General features: G+C 46.4%; 1 protein-coding gene across 2 annotated transcripts in view; it reads left to right on the forward strand.

Annotated features, from left to right (window-relative positions):
• LOC105275358 overlaps window positions 1-22,833 on the forward strand; it is a 23,990-nt gene extending 1,157 nt beyond the window's left edge. The window contains exons 1-3 of one of the 2 annotated variants that reach the window (XM_011332140.3): window positions 16,399-16,548; window positions 20,199-20,742; window positions 21,049-22,833. In XM_011332140.3, the coding sequence (XP_011330442.1) occupies window positions 20,277-20,742; window positions 21,049-21,239 (657 nt within the window). In that variant the 5' untranslated portion in view covers window positions 16,399-16,548; window positions 20,199-20,276 and the 3' untranslated portion in view covers window positions 21,240-22,833. Of the gene's footprint in view, window positions 1-16,398; window positions 16,549-20,198; window positions 20,743-21,048 lie in introns of those variants that run through there. The other variant, XM_011332139.3, reaches the window with a different exon arrangement.
• The last annotated feature ends 23 nt before the right edge of the window (window positions 22,834-22,856 follow it).

Below are 22,856 nucleotides of genomic sequence, written 5' to 3' on the forward strand. Positions count from 1 at the left end.
ATAGCTAGTTTATCTAATATAGCTATTTTACTTGCTAGCTGTATTATCAAATAAATTTGTTACTGTAGCCAGAAATCTTTCTACAATAGTTTAGCAAATCTATTTGGCGTCTTTTTCTCACGTACAGTTACCCAACTAATAATCATCATCTAGGGGTCATTTTCGCTATCACTATTCATTATTGCGTGGATAGCCATGCAATTTAAATTTATGGAAATGACGATCTCAATTTCCCAAGTTGCCCAACCCGCTTTTGCGTGGGCGGTAAATTTGAGGCGAGAGCTGCACGCGTGTAGGTCCCGCAAACCGCAAGATCGGCGCGCTCTCGTGCGGCGAGAGTCTTTGTCAGCGAAACTCCTGAGCGGTCTTGACACGCGGACATCTATCCTTGTGCTAGCGGAACGAGGTCGGCGGTGCTCGCGGTCGACATACGCGTTATCGATGCACATGATTTATCAGCCGCTCCGAGGCCGGCGTAACGTCGATCAAAGAGGTTTAAGATCGCGATTCGCGCGGTGCCGTTTTCTAATATCCGTTTCTATGAGAGAGGCGACCCTAATGCACCGATGCCTTTCTCCGCGAATCCAGCTCGGAAACTCCCCGAAGCCCGGAATCGAACGGCGGATTGGGAACGCGAATCGGAGTTCGAGATCGCACGTTGCTCAAGGCTGGATTTCGCATACGTTTTGTAACATTACACATATGCAGACACTTACGAAATTGTAGTTGTTTGTGTATAGATATATACAAATATATATAGTGAACACAAACGTTGAAGTTAACTCCGAGTAAAAAATCGTGTAAAGTGCACGATTAAGAATTAGAATTCGAAAATTGTGTCTGATTTATCATTTGTTCCAGCTTCATTTGTAAAAGTGCAGTGTGACCGTTACTCTGAGAATGTTTAAAGTCCGCGATTTCCTCAATTTTCTCTCATTTTATAAATAACTAGCTGTTGTACTTTTTTTATTCTTTATCCTTCCAGCTTGGAAGGTTAAGAGAGGATACGGCGTGAAGCTCCTGGCTGTCGCCGTTGAGTTCACTCGCGCGTGAACTCTGACCTGAAAGAGCACATGCTCGGTCGATCTCGATGGGCCCCTATTGTTGCCCCGTTATTATGCCCGGAAGAGTCAAAAAACGCCTGCCGAACTCTCTTTTCGCCGCCGAAAGGTTGGCATTAATCAACGCTAATCGCACTTAACTCAATTTACGTTCGACGCAATTACGCGATAATAATTTAGCATTAATATTAATCAGGAAGTAATAGGTCGGCGCTAATTTAATGTTAAGCTTGCAGACTGATATTTAGAATTATATTTAATGTTAACTGGAAGATAATAATTAAGTGTTAATTTACTGTCGACAAGCTTGCGAGTATCTGCTCCAAATCTGCCTTTATTTTGAAGTTTGAAGTGCACGTGGCGCTCAAAAAGGGAACGGGAAAAAATATGTTTGCAACACGCTTGCATCGGCTGCCGCTACCGGCCGGATTCGTTGACCCCGTAATAATGAATGACCTTTCGGGAAAGGTCGCGGTTGAGTCGAAGGTAAAATTCAGTTCACGTATTATTAGCTGCGCGATATTAATTATTGCGATGCGTCGCCTTTGTTCCCCGCGATGATCGATCCAACGGTAAACTCTTGACCTTCAATAATTCACCACGTGGCTTAACGACTGCTCTACGCAGCGATTCGTCGCGGCATTTTTATTGCGTCGCATCCTCGACCCTTCGCGATCGATGCGTGCAATGTATTTATAAGCGTATTACTCAATGAAATCGAGGAAATACGCCGTTCGATGATGATATTTCGCGGAGATGCATGCGCGCGCCCACGTCTCTCTGCAACTTTATTTTTTTCCTGCAGAAACTCTTTCTCATTGCATCGGCTTATGTCAGCTTTATATTTTTATGGACGTAGCTGCGAGGATAGATACGTAGTAGTTGGTCATATGTAGGACAATCGACGCTAGCTACGACTAGGCCTATGAAGAGATCAGCGATTTCTCGAGACACTAACAATTGTTTTCGCGCAAATTGCATTTTGCTGCAAACGAGTTTTTCCCGAATATCGATGCAACTGCAAAGCGTACTACTGTTTGATACGCAATCCCGTGGATGTGGCTTCTCTCTTGGCGAGCCAGCCGGAAATTTGAGGACCGGAACAGTGAGTCATCGTGGTATCTCGTACAGGGTGCGCTCATCATCAGAGGGTGCGTGACGTCGACGAAATTAGTCAGCCCTCGAAGTCATAGTTATCCCCGTTACATACGACGTAAATGATCTGTCGTCATTCGAGACTCGATGCTTCGATCGTGATGAGTCAAGAGTCTTTTGTGACTTTGATTAAATGTACATGATGTTTGCGGGATACTCTATCATTGTTAACGCAACGCAAAAGAAACGTTGCTACGGTTTTATGGATTTTATCTGAAACGCAAGTAACGGAGCGGCTGAAACGTTCACTGGAAACCGCCGCCGAGATCGTTTTGTTCTTCCGGCGGACTCGGTATGACCCTTTCTACTTCGGCGGAGAGTATGCCTAAAAATATACGACGCAGCTCGCCGAGAGAAAGAGGAAGAAGAACGGAATCTCCCTTTCATCCTGTGCTTTTTCTCGGTTAACCACAGAAATGATTATCGAATCATCATCGAGAGTTAATTGAGAGAATTTTCACAATTTACGTGCAATGCATGAAGAGCACTATTATTTCTACAAAATTAATTCTAATGTTGCGGTTTTGCAAGAAACTGCGCAAGCATACAATTCAAGCGAGAAAAGTTATGAAAGCACGTTGAAATAAAGAGATGAGTGTAATTCAGCGCGAGTATAACTCGGATCTCTACTTTGGGAGCCGACATTCGAATCCGCGGAGGTGACATTTATCGGGACCTGGGTGCGCGGACCTCGTAGCCGTCAGAGCGAAACGCGGAGAACAAGAAAAAGAGAAAGAAAGAGGCAAACAGAGAGAAAGGAGAGATAGAGAGAGAAAGGGACCAGCCAGCAAGGGGACGGAAAAGGAGGAAGGAGCTGAGTAGCGACAGCCATACCGAGAGTGACTAAACGGGGATCACGATGGTCGATGACGCCGAGACCGCGGCCGCGGCTCGTGGGAGCGTCGTTTTAACTGCTTGCTCCTTGGCGTTGCGCGCGGTGCGAACTCCAACGTATACGCGGAGCGCATCGGAAGAAGTCGCGCGCTTTCTCCCGATTATAGACTTCCCGATGAATTTCGAAAGGGATCGATCCTACCTGCTGCTGAAAACTCCTGCGAAAGTCCTGATTGCGGAAGCGGCTCCATTAATCCAGTCATGGATAATTGGAGTTTTAATGACACTGCTTTTCGGATCAAAAGCGCATTTTTTGAGGGATGTGGAGATTTATAGGACAAAACAATCGAAGATTTAATGCTTCCTGCACGTTGTTTTCGAAAATCTGATAAGAGAAGAATCGATATCTCGTTCCGCAAACTTCTCATTTATCTGTCTTAACGGAATTGCGGTAATGCTCGTGATAAACGAAAGCAAACATTTGCGCCACGCGATATTATGGGCAAGAATAGTGCATGCGTATCGTGGCGCGTGACCGCACTCCCAAAGACATAAATTGTTGCACGTAATAACATTAGTTATAGTTTCCCTTCCGTGCTCCGTGGAAAAGAAACGAAGGGAAACCAAATGCCGAGCTGCAAAACGGCGAAACGATATTTCCGGAAGAAACGGGGATCCCCTCGTATGATAATTTCGATTTAGCGTAAATTGTACAGCGGCTTTTCTCAAATTGCGCCGTTTCGCCTTTTTTATTCACACAGCTTTTTCCTTGTCTCGATCGAATCTACGCGCGATTTTATCACCTCGCATTTCAGCTCGTCCTGATTCAGCGTACCTATATATTATTGCGAGTAACTTGGCAATTAAGTCTAATTGAGAAAGAACTTTCAGCCAACTTGTTTAATATTTAATCACTTCTTTAATATACATATATTATCTTATTTAATGCTGCTTAATAAGGTAATGATGAGTCTATAATCTCAGTTGCGTTAACCGAATTAAATTTCGGTCATAATAATATCTTTAAGTAGAGACGAAGAGTTCCACATGTCCGTTAATATTACCTCATTATATCTTGCTTATGTTCATATTACCGCTCATTATTGCTATTACATTACCTGCTGTCACACTTGAGTTACTCGGATACAAATTAACATCGTAATTATATCCTTTCAGCTATTGCTGAAGTTGTTCCTTGTGTTCTTAAAATAGTGTTCTTTTCTCAAGTGGAGAACAAATTTATCCAGGCATTTACGTCTCTGTGGCAGAAGAGATTTCACGCGGCTGAACGTCGCCTTGGTTTATCCTACGTAACTGATGAATCCCAATGCTCCCTCGGTCTCTGGCAATCCACGCGCGCGATATATTCCAGCGGGTTTGTCCCGTTGAGGTTTCGGTCCCGCGGTTGCATTTACCGTCAGTTTTATGCGAGATCCGCGATCGTGTAGGCAGTAGTTAGGGTAAAGAGGGGTAAAGAGGAGGGCGGGCGGTGTGCTGGCCCGCGGACCAAGGTGATCCAGTGCGAAAGCGAGAGGCACCACACGCGAGTGAGGAGAGTTCGCTAAAGAAACAGGGGAAGAAAGAGAGAGGCAGACAAAGAGAGCAATAGATGGACACCAGAGGAACCGGTGCCGGTGCGCGAGGAACTGAGGACCACGGACGGATGATTGAGGCTCGGCGTTACGAATGAAGTGGATCATTGTCTTACCGGCGTACAAATGTCACGGTGACCCGCCAGGACGACGAGAAGTCACGCGGAGGTATCCGATCAGGTCTCAAGTAAGTGACGAGTACCTTATCCGATGATCAACGAGACGCGAGAGCCCCAGCCAAGAAAGTTCGCGATTAACGCGATTCGCGCGTGGTTTTCCTGGATGACGCCGATTTCTCGAAGAGGAGAGGCCTCCTCCGGGTGGATGTGCGAATCCGTGACGAGGCGGTTGCCGGTCGGTCATCGAAACGGGCGTGCATATACCTGTGGGAATGTACCGCGCGCGGATCCTCTCCTCAGCTGTTGTTCAGCCAGTGGAACCACGGAGAAACTACCGGACACGTCGCGCATCTTGGGTAACCCGGTGTTGTGTCGTAACGAAGCCGCGCCGCGTACGAATGCGAAGTCGAATGTGTGTGCGTATCGTATATAGAGGCGTATCGGGAACAATATGCCGGGGCCTAGCGTTTAAGCTCTCTTACCCTGGCTCCTTTTCTCTCGGTGAGAGACTGGCGTAGGCGCGTGAAACTGCTGTTCGCAAAACCGAAAGCTTCGACGGTGGAACAGCGATCTCGCTCGCAATAGTATATAATATTTTAATAATATTCTCAAGGATATAATTATAAATCATCTACGAGATAAACGATCAAATCGCATCTTGGGAGAGAAAGATATCGCGATGCAGAATTTTATGTTGTTTGTTCGTCGTTTTGAATAAAGACTCGCGTTGTGAAATAGCCGGAGAAATGTAGATGTACGTGACAATTATTTTGAGATACTGACATGTAAATCCATACGTAGTTTTTACGTATACGGATACGATCGCTGCGATTAATCTCTGACGATATAAAATAAAAAAAGTTAATGATAGTAAAATGGCAACGAATTATTGATGAAGGAGTTAATTAGAAAACATATGCATTTATCTTGCTTTGAAATTTCTCAGAAACAAACACGCATACATTTCTGGATCGCTTCGAACATACAGACCACATATAATTAACTGCGGTGTATTTTGTAGTGTCCAATAGGTTTGAGGAAAAAATACTTTTGGTCGTGTTCTCGCTTATCGCAGCGGTAACAGTAAATCAGTAGTAGTAGAATCGGTTACTATCCTTCGATTCGTGCCAGCTCTTCGTGCTTTTAATGATTTCGTGATGCCGACGCGTTTACGAATTTTATGGCTATTATATTTCTCGTGCAACCCGTTACAAGACCCAGGAGAAAGAGAAAGAGAGAGAGAGAGAGAGAGAGAGAGAAACATGGTAAAGTTATGAAATTTTATTCGTACAACCGGACCGCGTCATTATCTCCGTTATTATCTTTTGATTATGTTGCGCAACGTGCGCGTCGCGTTAGCATTGCGCGTAATTATCCCAGTGCGATTACGAGTAAACGTGAGCAAACGGAAGGAGGAATGAAAAGTTCGAGGTCGCGAGACGATTAATCATTGTTATTCCGATTTCTGAAGTCGCCAAGTGAGCGGCGAAATCCTGTCGCGTCACAATGTGCAATTAAGATCGCGATGCGCGATTGCAAATCTATCTCTAGTAAGTGTAATAACAACTTTTGCTGCACAGAGTGATATTACTAAGCGTTTTGATGAAAGATTAATTTTCCATTCTACCGCACTCTCTCTCGCTCTCTCCTCTCGCCTCGCTTCTTCATGCAGCTTCGCGAAATTGCGGGGCTTTCATAAATCATACTGTGATTATCGCGTGTGACTCGTAAATCATATGCAATCGCGACGCTACAATGAGATTATATGAATTACCGGACGTTGTCCACTCATTTTCATACTTGTTTATTTGCTCTTTAGGAAATACAATGTTTCTGCTTCCCGTTAACAGCATTTTGCAAACGTTCAGTTCAGAGACTCGCTCTCGCGAAAACGGTTCTCCATCGCCTCGCTTCCGCTCACGGTGATCTGCACTCGCATCCCCGTGGCCTGCTCGCACCTCGGTAGTCACGGACGGCTCGACTTTATGGCTTTGTCGTCATCGTCGTCATGGTCGCTGCTCAGGGTGCTCCTGCGGCAAGCAGGACGACACGGGGACAGGGCCCCCAACGGGAATCTCGATGCGAGCAAAGACCGACCGCCTGTCCGCGCTGCAGGTTGCATAACGGTCCGCGCAGCATCCAGTATGCAGTATCCGATGCCGGGAGAAAAAAGGATGCGCATACATACAGAGTATACAGGGTGTCCCGCTACTTCCTGGCCGACCGACCGTTCTAACGATGGAATTTTTCGAATTCGACGGTGAATTTTTCAATGTAGCCCGAGCAGCGAATAATTTGTCGTTTGAGTTCCGAATTGTTGAATCTTTTTGCGCAGAACTAAACTGAAATTTAAATCGTAAAGAGTGAGACACGCTCGAGTTGGAAAGAGGAAGAAGTGGGACACGCTGTATGTGCACCGTTGAGTTCGTCGATTCTTATCGATCGCGCGGGAAACTACTGTTCTGTGACACCGTGTACGTTTCGTACGTTTCAAAGCGGACGTTTCAGCGCGAGGCGCCTCTCCGCGAGAAATAATTAATCATGAAAAGCATAAGCCTCATCCTCGTGTCTCGCGTATGTCATGACGGTGAAAGTCCGCGCGTGAAGCCTAATGGAAAATATATTTCTAAGCTTTATTAATATATGAGTTGACCCAATAATCGCAGCGAACACGCCGTGCACGTACGTCGCTGTTGCGCGATGAGTGAACTGGTCGTTACGCGCGCATGTTTTGCGGTACGTTTTGCAATTTTCGCGAAACGTGCGACCGAGCCACGTAGGAAATTGTAGAGCTATACACGCTGTAAACAGTCGTCGGGAACTCGTTTACCTTGATAAGCTCGAAATCGCGTTCGCGTGCGCATTAAATTAACGGTGATTATGATGACACAGCACGATCATTGCTCGATTGCTCGGAAGATCACTTGTCAACTGATAATACACATATTTGTATCCCGCACGGATCATCCATCATTGTTCGATATAAATTAATGTAAAATATATCTATTAAAATAATCTTTTTATTTAAAAAATAATAAAATTAATTTATAAATTCATATATGAATTAAGTATTAAATAATAGCTGAAGTTTTAATAAAGTATAAATCAAAATAGTAATACAAGATGCGATCTTTGCGGGGAAATATATGGCTTTTACTTACCCGGACAGTTAACCGCCGTGGCTCGTGAGACCATAGAATTGTCCTGCATTGTAGAGACAATCGCGACGTCGTGCTCGTTAATGTGGCTGTTTGCTTAAGTCAAGGCGAAATTGTAGAGCGCAGAGTAGCCCGATAAATCCATTATAATTCACTCGACCAGAATCTCGCGACAGTTCGTTAACGTGGGAAACGGTGGCTCGTAGCGTGACTGAACGCAGATTCGTGCGGAAGATACCCTCAGCGGAGAAAGAAGAAGATGCATGACAAAATGATCTTTGTCCGGCGCATTCTGCGGTTCCGTTGACACTAGCGCAATCACATACAACAGCGAATAATTAAATTTACATGAATAAACATGAATTGTAGACATTCGCATTGTTTTGCTCGGAACTAGCATGCGGAAGGTTGATGATCGTTAGGATGAATTCTATGAAGCCGATCCACTCATGGTCGGTGGTCGATGGTCGGCGGTCAAACGGTACAGGGAGACTCGGTGAGTTCTCTCTCTCTCTTTCTATGTCTTTTCCCCTCTCTCGTACATTCCTCCTCTCAGCGGTGTGTTATACTCTTCGTGTCTCCTTTAAAGCCCCCGTCTGCTCTCTAAGGTGGGCCCCACTTCAAGGTCCGATTCGTCTGACCGCAAACGACTTCCTTCACGAAAGCAAGCGTCGCTTGCTTTTTCCTCCTCTGGCCTTCCTCGCAGCGCCGAGACGCGTCCGGCGTGTTCGTCTCTACTTTCAATTAATCTCGCCTCGAGAACGTTGAACCAACGCTCGAAGTGATGCCTCCGACCTGTACTCGTTCAATGCTACAGCTAATACGCGTCGTGGCTAATATCCAGCGAGATTAATACCTTTCGCAATTGCGAGTCGCTTTATTGTCCTGTATTGCGGCAGTTGAAGGTCTGCTTATTCGTTACATTATTCGTTATGATCGTACGTGTGATTATTATATTTCTTTCCCATTGACTTTGATCGCGTGCTTGTTACATTATTAGCGCGCGATAGCAGAACGCGGCTTGATATCCTCGTATTTAATTGCAAACGTGTACGCAGATACCTCACGAGAGCACTTGGCGATCTGCGAACTGCACAAAATTGTTCGAATACTCTTCCCAACCATCGCGCACGTTGCACAGTGACCAATTGCTCTTTATTCTGAAAGTAATTCATTCCGATTTTCATCGGTGAAAACGAGTGTCCGTAATCGCGCGTTGATCATGAAAATTGCGCGTCTCACATTTCTGATATATCGCGCGAAATGTCGCATCCGTTAGGTGAATTTTCCCTCGGATTAAACGTCACCGCGGACGAATCCTGTAGCCGTTAGAGAACGGAGAAACGCGCAGCAGGAATTCCTGCAGGTATTAAATTTTCATTAGGCGCAATTAAATTCGTATCCGTCCGGCGGATGGGTGAGCTTACAAAGGGGGCAAGAGAAAGGACGCGGATAAGATCCTGACCTAAGATTGGAAGCGGGACGATCTTTAAAAGTTACATTATCTCGTCGTCGTTCGGCCACGTATTAATAACCACCTGCCACATCGTGTGTAATAGAATTTATATAATTTATCTGCAAAAGCGGCTCCCGAGCGTGTATATCGCGCGATCGAGCATTCGCTTGCACGCTGCGATCGCAATATCGGAAAACGCTCACTGACAAGTGTGGCATTCGCGAAATGTCACTCGATGCAGAACTCGACGAGGAAGTGCGTGCAACTGCTCTTTTTTTTTATCGGCGCGTGCAAAATGTCGTTATTAACGCTCCTCGGATACTTGCATCAAGGGAATCAACTGCGCTTCGTTGAGAGGCGAAAAACGCGGTTGCGCGAAACGCAATTCTTCGCGTTTCTTAGGTAAAGGAAAGGTTTAAAAACAAAGCTGCATTACAAAAGAAAAAACAAAGTATAAATATCTGACTTAAATTTGACTTACTAAATATATGTAAATAAGGTTTACCATATTTTTCTTCATTGCGTCAACAACTACATATGACATTGAAAAATATTTTGTAGAAACTAACATGTAGTTGATCGCGAAAGAATTACGTCATTTCGATACGGTAAGGCGCTCGCTTCATGAAGACCTCCTTCGAAAGTACGACTTTCCAAATTCATTCGCGCGCGCAACGATCTAATAGATGATCCACGCAACCCAAAGATTATCTTAAGGACGAGTAAAAGGATCTCGACTGGGCCGTAGAAAAAAGACGGCGCAGCGAATCAAGGATCGAGCGGGATGACTCGCGACCTCGATGATGTTCGTTCTCGTCGGCCTGTATCCTTGGCTCCACCACGTGGATGATTTAACGATCTACGCTTTACATCGCCATACGGATCCGACAATTCGCGTGGCACGTGCGATCGTCAGGTCGGAGTCAAAAGGAAGTGGCGTTCTTTCAACATCCTCAATTAGAGAGAACGAAATCGGCGCGGAAATTGAAGAAACCACCACGAAATTGTAGTAAATTTATGATGACATTATGAGACGAAGGATAATTCATTATACAGCTCTCTTTGCGCTGCTATATTTTTATCGGTAAGCCCGCAGTTGGAGAAATAGCACTTGGAGAAACGCCATTCGTCACTCGACATATCGCGCTCGAGTTTTTCCCCCCAGGGTAGAGAAGGGAGCGGCATTACAAATGCGTTTTCATTGCGCTGCGCTATTGTTCGAGTGCGCCACTATGCGCATCGAATCAATGAGGGTTCGAGAAAAAGAAAGGATGGAAAGTCGTCCGTGGAAGTCACTTCGAATGTGGAGAACAAGCAGAAACTAAATGGAGAACATTAACGGGAGATACGGCAAAGAGACGAAGACATCGTTGCCGGGATGCCATCCTTATTAAATACGGCTAATGGAGTGAACTTCGATACGAGAAAGCGACCATCGGCCGTGGTCATAGCCCCCGCGGGTTCGTAAGAGCGTAAATAAATTAGAAAATCACGCACAATTAAACGTGCTTGGGAGGCCTCCCGGTGTTCGACTGATACGCGTGAAATCTAACTAGCGTGAAGCAGGATTACGCAAGGCCCTACGCTACGGAACCGTCCCGCAGAAAACGCTAGTGCCGAGAAAAAGGCAGCCGCTCTCGTTCGCCCGTTCGTTATCAACTTTTTGTCACAGGCTCTCGTGTTTCATACAGTTCCACAGAAACCGCAGTGCGTTCGTGCGCGTATCGCTGTACTTTTTTCCTGAAATCGCGAAAGCGATCGATCGCGCGGGAATAAAACGAGACCAAACGGCGGCGGGGTGGTAATTGTGGTCGACTCGCTTGCAGCGAAAATGGGGTTGAATCCACGTGCGGATGAGAGCGATTCTCCTTTGCGCTTCCGGCCTGTCGCTTTTATTCGCCGCGCCGGTTTCACGAGACTGCCGGGCAAATCGAATCGCCGAGGTCTTGCCTCGGAATCGAGGTCGCGGAGGAAATTTCAGCAATTCGCGATTCGTAATATCCGTCGTGCGCGCGAATTCGGGAAAGAGACTGACGGAAAATCGTCGATCCTCCTTGCGACAAGAAAATACTTATTCGAGATCCTATGAATCGTAATCGCGAAGAATATTGTATGCAACGCTTGCTAGTCGTATTTCTATACGTTGACATTTATGATACTGTGCATTTTAAGTGCACGCTTCAAGTTTTTTGAGCACGCCAGGGTCTCTCGGAAAAAGTATTCAATCATGTCTATAATTAAATCCGTCTGGCTTTCGGCTTTTCTGGCGCACGGTGATTCAGCCTCGCGAAGCGAGAGGAATTGCTACGTTAGCGCGACCACGGCGCGGGCGGTCCGGCCGCTTACACTTTTCTCTTATGTAACGTAGACCGGAGTTTATGCTCGGTGTAGCATGCACAGACAACAAGGGCCGCCACCAGGGAGGCAAAACCGACGGACGGGGGCGGCATTGTCTCTCTCGCGCACGTTCGGTAAACTTATCCCCCTTTGTTCTTCCCTTGCCGGCGAGGCAGAACGCCGAAATCCAGTGGGAATCCCAAATTTCTTCTCTTGCGCGTGACACTCTACTAACTGCGATAATGATCGTTGACATTTCGCTGACAATTTCGTCGTACCAGCCGTTATGGAGGATAATTATGGAGAATTGCCCACAACGAAACGCGGGAATTATACTCTCAGCTGAAAAGGAGAGTCGGCAAGTCCCTTTTTATCGATTTGCGCGGATAGGTCGACTTGATGTTACATAAGGAATTTAATTTATTACATTATATAATTTTTGAATTAATTTCAGATGCGTAATGTTGCGTATCAGCTAGTACGCAGCTTGCGTAATGTACGTTCCATTTTAAGTATGAGAAACGGAAATCGCGTTAATTTAATTTCGCTTAGCTCACACGGGCAACACGGGGAGAGATAATGGTCAACGCGATGTGCATCCGCGCAAAAAGTGCGGCCGCAGCGGAAAAGGACGCGGATGATACGCGGCATTTAACCATCTTCCGGGCAACCTATTTCCCAAACCTTAGTAATGACGGGCGATCTTCTTTCGAGACTATCGTATTACATAAAATGAATTTACATAAATACGCGTTTATTTTTATGAGATAATTTGTTCTAATCTTTATTTTCCAGAATCGCAACAATATAAAACGGATTAAAATTTACATTGAAAAATAGCTCTAGATCCCATGAGACGTTTTGCCCGATTCACGCTTCACGGCCGGGAATCGGAAGAGTGTCAAGGAAAAATCGACGCAAGTCAGTCGCGACAGTTTGCTGTTCGTCTCGCCGCTGTTTTCCCTTCTTTTCTTTTCTATTCCACTTGTTTTTTGCGCTCACCCGAGAAAATGGAAACGAGCGCGCCCGACGAAAGTGACATCATATCCTCCGTGAGCGCGAGCCAGTTCTCGTCGACTCTCATACCGGTTTCCAGCTCGGGCCGGTCCTGGAGAACCTTCGCCGGTCTGTCTGACACAATCGTCGGGTTAGGTCGTGACCTCCGGAGAACGAGTTCACAGGCACACACGTGCGTGACTCCTTCTCTCGCTGTCTCTTCCCTGCTTTTTTTTCTTTAACTTTAGTAGGCGGTGAATAGAACGGCCAGAAAGAGAGAGAAAGAGATGTCCTCTCGAGATACCCGGTGGAGGAGTGCCGCGCCGGTTCGCGCGTCGCTCGTAATTATTCCCGTAATTATTATGAATTTGTCTCGCGGACGTAAATTAGGAGCCGCGCTCGAGTGGGACGTGTGCTGCGCGGCTTGCAGGCAGTTTTACGGACTCCGGGACCAATTCGACGTTCGCCGGATTACTTTTACCGCGACGCGTTAATCGTGTAACTTGGAGATTACGCGCCTCGGCCTCGGCGTAATAAGAGCACGACGGAGACTGTCGAGTTCGCTTTAATCGCGGTCTTCTTGGCCGATTTGCAGTCGAGTGATCTTAAAACGCGCGCGAAGTTGTCGCTTATATCACAACTCGGCAGTTATTAACGTTCGCGTATCCTCTCGTGGATGAGCTTGGGATTAAAACTCCGCTAAAGTCCACCTGGGGATTAACGGGGAACGTAATCTCGTTGCCCGCGCTGAATTAATGGTCCCTGATATTATACTTTTAGCGCCATTAGAGTACCACGTTTGTTCCCGTTCGTGCGCAGGAAATAACGATTTCAACCCGCACTCGTTTCAGTCGTAAGACGAGAACACCATGTCGAAGGAATCTTATCTCTCGGCGTGTTAATGAATCCTATCGCGTCGCCCTCGGCGCCTCCCAAGTTCATTAGCCCGTAATCCCGTCGAGGTCTCGGGGATCAGGCATCTCCGCGGCTATCAAACGGAATGACGCGACGACGATGCTGACGTCTTGCTCGCTTGATTGTGCGGTCACAATTGTGCGCTCCGCGGGAAACGCGTTCCCGGAGGCCCACCTACGGAGCATCAGCTCGATCGAGAATCAGGAACCGAAGCTGCGATTGCTCCTCGATGCCGGTAATCGAAGAGGCGAACCTCGCGCGAATCCTCCTCCTCCTCCACCGGCACCTCCTCCTACGTCGCCTCTTCTTTCTCCTCTCGTCGCGAGACGCGGGAAGGGCCCCTCACCTTTCACCCCGAGGTAACTGTACAACCTGGCAATGCCGGAGGAACGGACGGTGCAGCACGATGCACCGACACAGGAGCGGACACGGACAGGCGGATACACGCTACCCGCTGTAATCCGCCGTAGTTAGACTTAGCGATGGCGTTACATTACGCCCGGTACCGGCTGGTAACCGATAACGCTAATAACGGCACCGTAATGGATACGCGGCGCGCCGCCGAACGGTGAAACTGCACCGCAAACGTTCCCGTGATCGATCAGCACGCTCTTCAGATCAACGACAAATCTTGCAGCCGTTGTAATTAATGATCAAGATTAGGAAATGAAAAAAATATCAATACTTGGGGTAATAGATAATGTGAGGTGGTAAACAAGATTCAGTTAATCAGAAATTGACACGACGGTAGAATCGATGACTTTTCACCGCGTAATTAACGCGACGGCCCGTTTTGTTAGTAATACAGAAGTACAGCCGGCGGTGAGAAAGAAATCGCGACACAATGGGGAAGACGGCGGCGATGGGAATCCTAACGAACTCGCCGGAGCGGAAACGCAACGGAAAACGTTATTATCGTTCGCGATCTCGTCGGCCAACCGAGAGCAACATCGTCGCTGTTCGCGAACTATAAATTGTCAATTTAATCCGTTACGATCATTGCAGAGTGGCGCGGGTCTGATACTCGTCTGCGATCGGAAAGCTGATTCAGGATATCACTAAAGACGGCAATCAATTCTGAATTCGAGGACGAATAATTTATGAAATTTGCCGACTTATTTGGAGATTGATCTACTTTTGTACAGGAACAAGATTATTAGCTACAATATTTCTGTCACCGCAAATTGCATTTTGTTGCGAAATTCTGTCTAGCGAACGGGTCGTTGGTTCCGAATGTGAAATCGAAACGAAATTGTCGAGTGATCGGTTTATTATCTTTCGGACGGACGCATGTATGGACAGACGGACAGTCAGAATGACACGAATTGCGAAAAGAAGGAACTTTTTACGTAAGAAATCGCTTTCGTTTGTTTCTGTAACTGTTACAATCAATCATCTTTCACCGCGGAAGCAAATCCTGAAAATCCAATTTCGAGGGAGCGTCTGACTGTATCGGCCAGAACCACCGACAGCCCGAGAGACGAGCGTGTGCAGACGAGAGATCGTGGAAACGTTGTGATAAAGATCCGTGCACGCGACCACGAGCGGCCGAGACAACGAAACGAGCCTGACTTTTTCCTTCGCACAGGAATGCGCTCGGTGAAGTGCAGATCCTCTTTCGCACGACGGTACTTCGGGTCTCACACTCGGGTTAATTAAAGGATTTGGCGCAGCAGTGATCAAGCCCGCTTCATTCGAACTTGAGGAGATTAATATAATTTTAGTATAAGACCGGTTTCCTAAATTAACTTCATTACTATCCGGTTTAATTTATTTAGCTTTCTTTCTTCGAATCAACTGTCTAAAATTAACGTGGTCTTTGCGACTGTATAGTATTTTATATCTTAACTCTTGGTAAAGTCGAGAGAATAATTCTTTTGTTTGTTTCTTAAAATTTTCAACTGGCTAACCCAGTGATGCTCTCTGTCTCACACGCGAGCCAATTTAGCTCGGGTCTGCGATGATGCACGTTGATCGCACGGGACGTAACCGTAGGATAAAGATCGGCTGGCACCGGGTGCAATTTGCGCGTCCGGTGCGAAGACGCGCGTTTTATTACCCTTGTCTCCCGTAATGCCTCGCCCCCGCGGCTAATCGTGGCATATCGAACGCTTCAAGATGAAAGCCTGTTAAGCTGATTAACATAGAAAGGGAGATTTGCATGCGCACAATGCGAGCTACGGTAGAAATAGCTCCAACGATACCATCTTTCCTACAACGTTCCAATTCACTGGGTCAAGATTTCCCTTATTTTTGGGCCCTTCGTCGCGCTACACGTGCTACAGTTTTATCTGAAGGTGCTGCGTATGCGATCTCATCGCATATCAATCTCGGTGAAAAGCAGTGAATCATAATTTTTAGATAATATAAAGATAAATCATCATGCTGAAAAAAAGAGCTCTATCTACGTTGAACTTTTATTTTTTGGAGCAAGGCTTGATTGTTAACATCATATACATCATGCTCTTATCGTATATACTAAGGATAGGAAATTGGAATGTACACTTTGTGACGAATTCATGAGGACGCCGATCTAGACATCGTGTGCGGCGTTTGCACGCGCGAGTATCGGCGAGTATCGCACCTCGTTCTTCACGCGAGCATTACGTCGCGATCAAGAGACGCGAAAGCGTGGGTGCATCGTGGATAAACGGGAAGGGGTTCCCCTCGATTATTCAAGTGAAAGTCGGATCGGCGCGCCCCGGCGTTCAGTCGCTCCACGGTCGTCGCAGCGTGCGTTCGGTTTCGTGTGCTTCTTTGTGTTCCGCTCTGCAATTTTTTGGTTCAATCCTGAACGTTGTGATGCGATGAGTACCGGAGAATCTTGATGAGCATCCGGGAAAACGAACGGGACGGCGCGATGTGTTACGTGCTTGTGATACCATTGGATTAGAGCGCTATTGGGCCGGATCGAACATTCAAGAGGTGCGATATTGCAATTAATCATTATTAAGAATTATTATATAATAGATTAAAAATTAAAAAATTTTTTAAAAGAATTTTCTTAATAGATTCATACATTAATGAATTAATTAAAGAATGATTAATAGATTTGACGAGTGCTGCTGCTGACTTAATGAGGCAGATTTGAGGCACATCCGTGATCTGTTTTGGCCGGATTAACATAAATTTTTTCTTAAGAGGAATTAAAGTATTTATCGATTTATCAAAACACGATTTAATTGGTGATTACATTATATCGTTACAAATTCAAGGTAACGGATTCGTACTAATAATTGCGAGTAGTAGTAGCGAATAGTAGTAATAGGCAGCATGTTGCAGGACCGGTCGCGCAGGCGAGTAGTCATTCTCTGTTATCGTCAGACGATTTAATTGGCCGATCTTAAACGCGCGTTTATGAGACGTTAAAAGTCGATCGTGAAAGTCTTTTTAAGAGACCGAAAGGAGCCTTGACGATGAACGCCTCGAAACGTCCGTTCGCATGCCGCGAATTGATACTGATCGCTGAGAGAATTGACGGACTAAGTGCACGATCCTTTTAAACCCCGCGGCGAGATCTTCCCATAATAACGAAAATTGATACGAAATTATTGGATTGTGATGTAAAACACGGTCGCGCGGAAAATGAGCAGAGTCTCAAGCTGGACGGACCGGACCGAGAGTTACGGACGTCTGTGGGAGAGCCCGCTCTGGGATATTATTCCCTTGTGAAAGGCTTAACCTCGGGTTCTCTCTTGTGCGCACGCGATAACGGAAATATCACCCAGCCCTGTACGCGGATATCTGTGTATACGTGCGTCTAGCCGTTCGTGCGAAGCAAGATCGATCGACGACGCGCCGGAAAAGTTATTAATCCAGCCTCCGGGCTGACTCAGACGAGATAAAATATTGGTGACTCGCTGAAGAACAAAATCATTTAAATCTCTTAAATTTCTTTCAACAATACAAAACTATGTCTGATGATGTAACGCAATTGTATTTCTCTTACAGCATATATATTATACAGATATCTAATATTCTTTTTTTAATGTAGAGACTCTGAATTGTGAATCGTTTAAATCGTCTGGATTTTACGAACGGCTCGTCACCGTCGCACTTCCGGCTCCGATGCTCGCAGGATGCGCGACGCGGGATGCGTCGCCCGCGTTCAATTCGCTCGCGGAGAGAACGCAATCGATACGTGCTCGTTCTCCACGTCCTGTCCGCGCCGCTTCGGCTCGCCTCTATCTCGGTCCACCATGCGTGAAGGCTCCGGCCTGGCTTACGGTACATCGTAGCCGCGTTATGGACACCATGCCTAGCCCCGTGGGCGTGCGGGAGGTTGTTGTACCGAAATCTCGCGACGCATCGTCTCCCAGAATAATCTCCGTGCCACTCGCCGTGGTCTCTTCTGCAGAATAAAGTCCTGTACTACTTCGGAGATAAATTTCGAGATACAAGATGCAAATCAAAGACGGTCAAACGTAACTGTGACTTTTGATATTTGCAGCGAATTATTCTCAAATTTTATATCTATATAATTCAAGTAAATTCCATATCTTTCTCTCTCTCTCTTTTTCGTTAAAGTTTCACAACACAATCTTATAACGTAATTTGATTTTTCAAAAAATATAGAATCCTCGGACAAAGGAGACTGAAAGAAGTGGATCAATCCGATATCGCAGCGGAATCCTTCGATTGCGTTTGCTGGTCCGCTGGCGGGGCTGACCGCACGTAGCGCTTATATACGTCGTTAGATAACAGAGAGTTAGAGCCGACGCGAAGGGAACGTGAAAGGTCTCTGGTTCACGGCGTGGCGACCGGTAGATACCGCCGTATCGTTTCGTCGTGGCGAGTCGGTTCTGGTTGCCAAGCAGTGGTCTGCCTGCTACCCAGGTGGAGAAAGAGGAGAGACCGTACCTCTCCGCCGTTTCCTCCTTGCCTAACCACCTCGATTGTGATCACCGCAAATGTACGGTAATTACGATACGCACGCTGCAAACTACACGACATCTGCGTCATCTGCGTCTCGCTATTAGCGCCGTCCGCTCGTAGAAATCGGTAAATCCGGATTAATCGGTGCTTCCGAGTTTCTTCAGCATCTGGAAGGCCGAGAAGCAAAAACTAAAATATTTTTCCAGATTTTTATTTAAAAATGTTCCCCAGCGAAGAAGTGGAGAATACGCAAGAATTACGTTTCTGAGTCATTAATCAGACTCATCAACTACGTTCTTTCGAAAGCGTAGAGTAAGAGCACTGCGTCTTGAACGAGGGAGATGACGAAACGCGATTAGACGATCATTACGGAAACGCTGAAGTACCCTGTGGCATGCATGGCACGTCCACGCACGTGATCTCCCAAGACGCGGAGCACGAGGTCCGCGAACGGCTAAATGAGTCACGTGTAACATTGAAAATTACGGCAGTGGCATTGGTCCAGTTTATGGTGCTCTGTCATGGATATTTAAAGAGCCCGGCGTCGCGCTCGCAGATTATCAGTGAATCACGAGCGACAACGTGACGAATCGCGTGAAATACACTGATAAAATGTAGAATCAACGTCTCTCTTGACTGTCTGGAGTTTTATCGAGGCCGTCTATATTTGGAGTTGGGCAACCGATCGCTCAAAAGCCACATTTACGGGCCTGATGGGGTCGCGGGTCGCGGTTAACCGGCTCACAATGCACGAATCCCGGTCGGCAGTACATAGGCACCGGACGGCGGATGATTTTTTTTTCTCCGGAGTAAACGAGTTCTCCACCGAACCGGAGAACGCACGCGCCGGTCTGCACGAGTCGCCCTGGTAGTGGCGCGCCGATGGAAAACCGGAGAACGGCCGATCGACCGGTTGAAGACAAATCATTGCTGTCTCATGCGCGCGTTGCGAAACGATCTTCCGGAGATCTATGCAAATCACGTGAACGCGTACGCGTTTACGTCAACGGTTGCGTGAACAGTCGCAAATTTACGGAATCCGAGTGCTCGTGTGGCAAAAATCCACTCACGAAGCAGAATTAGGCGCTTGTTAAATTCGTGATTTCCAATTTTCGTTGGCGGATCACACCAACACAACAGCAGAGACCTACATTTTCTTCTTGTATATTTTCTCTAGATACTTTCTTTTATATTTTCTTGTTTTGCGAATTTGGAATATATTTCGCTGTTCAAGTGCAGAAAGCGTAAAGCTGAAGGGAACAGATTCTAGTAACGTCAAGATTGCACGTGCGGCGAGATACACGTGAGGATACCAATCTCGGTCGGAACCTCGTGGGCTGTACTCGCGGCGGAAAGCACGATCGGACCGGCCGCCGCATATAAATAAAGCCGAGGGGCTCCTCGCCGCACGGAAAGCGTACGGCGAAGAAGGAAAACGTGGGCGCGATCCTGCGATATCGATCGCGGGGATCGGCCGCGCGCACGAATGAACGAGCATCGAGCACTCGCGCCGAGATCGCGCGTGAACTTTATTCCGGAGGCGATATTTCGCGCCGACATTTCTTGCGCCCGTGGATCTCGCGAGCGGTCGCCCGAGTTTCGTCGCGATTCTTCTTCACCGCAGAATCTTTCTGTCCAATGTTTTCCGTATTGCCTGATTGACTATCATGACTTCCGCTAACCAGCTCGGAATTTTTCAGGACGAGTCTGAAGGAGGCGCGCCTCGAGGGCGATTCTTGTCACCCAGAGTCATTCTTGCCGTTTGAAAGACCGACGCGATGGCGCGACAACAAACGGTAGACAGAAACATCCCTCATCTGCGGGATATTTTCGGCTTTGGCAGTAAATGGGAGAACACACGCGGCCAGGCTGAGGAGAAGGCGCCCGGCCACGATAGCGCCGTGTCGGTGGGCTCGACATCGGGCGAGGAGGAGAGCCCGAAGAACAGCAAGAAGAAGAAGTCGCGCCGTCGCGACAACAGCAAGACGCTGACAGAGAGTGACGTGAAGCACCTAGAACGACACTTGTCCATGAAGAAGACCATACGTAAGAAGATCATGCGCGACCTGCAGCAGGCCTTCGTCGAGGACCCGAATGAGTTCCGCGTGGACGATATCCCGCCGGAGCAGCTGAAGGCAGAGATCAATATTCAGAGTCTGAGCTTCGGCACGCCGTCCCAGAAGCAGGGACGCACGCGTGGCAACGCTGAGAGCACGTTCCTCGACATGCTGCGCGGCGGCAATAGTAAGCAGTTTTCTGTTACTTCCATGGTTGAAAAATTAATGCAATTTATTCTCTTCAAATGTTGACACGCGTATGTTACGAATTTAAACATTTAAAATTTTTTAAAATTTAAATATTTAAAAAATTAAATTTTACGAATTTAATAATTAAATATTATCAAAGTTCACCATGGAGTATTACATTTTATATTTTGCAAGGCATTCTGGAAACGTTATTTGCAAAACTTAATTGCGTACGAAATCAAATCGCTTTTCCAGCGAATCAGCATGTATTTATTCTGAATTTTAACTGGAAACGCGGTTTCAGGTCTGGAGAAAAATGCGGACGGCGATCGGGATTCGGGACATGGCGGATCGCCGACCAGGGAGACGTCCAACGCCCAGGACACGGACGACGAGTCCAGCTACCCAGCATACGAGGCACCACCCGCGACGCCCACGAAGAAGAGTGGCAACTTCTGGAGACGTTTCACCATGAAGAGTCGCAACAAGCGATAAATACACGAATTCATTCAACTTGCGCGGGCGGCGGCCAGCGCAAAAAAGAATATCGATACTTCATCTCGTCTCCGTCATCACGATAACTCTTACCAGCGTAGCTAACGGAAGCAGAGCTTACAACTGTGATATACATAAAACCAACTCCATCTCCCTCTCCCGTCACATCTCCGAGACAAATCACTCTCGTTGAATTTTAAGAGGTTCCCGAAATCCAGCCGCACGGCACACGCACGATCAAGAGGACCAAGAGGATCGGGCCCGTCCGTTGGGTCACGAAACTGAACGTACAAATTTCGGGCTTAAGCGCGCGAGCGGTTTTACACACGCTTCGGACAAAATTCGCACACCTTTCCGGACCAGCGTCTTTTTATCGTACATGCTATCACGACATATCACGAATTATCAAGGAGTTCGGAAGACAGAACTAAACGTAGACACACTTGCTTGAATCGCACACTTGATGTAAGAGTGTTCTTTCAAGTAAAAGAAAATCGAGAAGAGGAATTTCGAAAAATTTTCTTTAACGAAGAATCGTTGAAAAGAGGTACGTACTTATCTTTACTTTGAAAACGTATTATACTTTGCTCTGCGCATTTTCAAAGCCGAGTTCGAGAAGATAGTTTTAATTGCATTTCTTTGTGTCTGTACTTAAAATGAAATTGTATGATAGAAACACAATGCATAGAAAGCGCAGCTAAGATCGAGCGGATCTATTAAGTTTAGACACGCTTTTTAACGATCGTCGAATTAATTGGCGCCGTGATGTGCGCTCTTTCGAAAAATTCGGGGAACTTCTTAAAACTCTCCGACTCGACACGTAACGATCGATGTGTGTGTGTGTGCCCGATAGCATAACACCCACTTCTGATAAGTACTTAAAAGAAAAGAAAAAAGAGAAAAAAAAAGGAAAGACGAAACGGAGGCAGCGACACGGACACGTGCATAGTATTTAAGGATAGTTAGTTTAATTTCTTTTAAGAGATGCGGAAGAGGCAGTTTTCGGTGATCTGTATTAAGCGTGAAAGAGATACGCGTAAGTGTGCGTGCGCGCGCGCGCGTGCGTCGGTTAGTATTAGCTAGTCAGCAACGCTAAGACATGTATACACCCGAGAGATCCGATCGATTTTCTCAACAGCGAAATCGAGTTTGATATAACTTTCCTGTAACGAACTCGAAAGTGAAGTATTTTTTAGCCATTTTTTACCAATTTTCGGAAATTTACAGTCTTAAAATCGATTGAGCGACACGTACAGACGGACGCAACATACATACATATATTGCCTCGTCATGCATACACACGTACATTTTTAACGTTAAACTATTGGTGTTTACCGGAATTCTATTGTTCCTACTTCGTTCTTCGAGGTAATCTCGCTAGTATAGTAGACACACATTGCGACATCGATAACGGTTCACACATTCTCCACACTTAACCGTTCCCCTCTTCGCCGTCCCCTTCTCTACTATGATAATAAACAATTATTATTATCCTTTTACTATTAACTGCAACACACGCTATATTAGCTTTAAATGTAAATCATACTCGAGATCCACCTCATGTAAGAGCAACAATATACTCGAATAAAAATCTCGTCTTGTTCTTGCATTACAAGG

This window comes from Ooceraea biroi, chromosome 11, assembly GCF_003672135.1.
Source record: "Ooceraea biroi isolate clonal line C1 chromosome 11, Obir_v5.4, whole genome shotgun sequence".
Classification (NCBI taxonomy): Eukaryota; Metazoa; Arthropoda; class Insecta; order Hymenoptera; family Formicidae; genus Ooceraea; species Ooceraea biroi.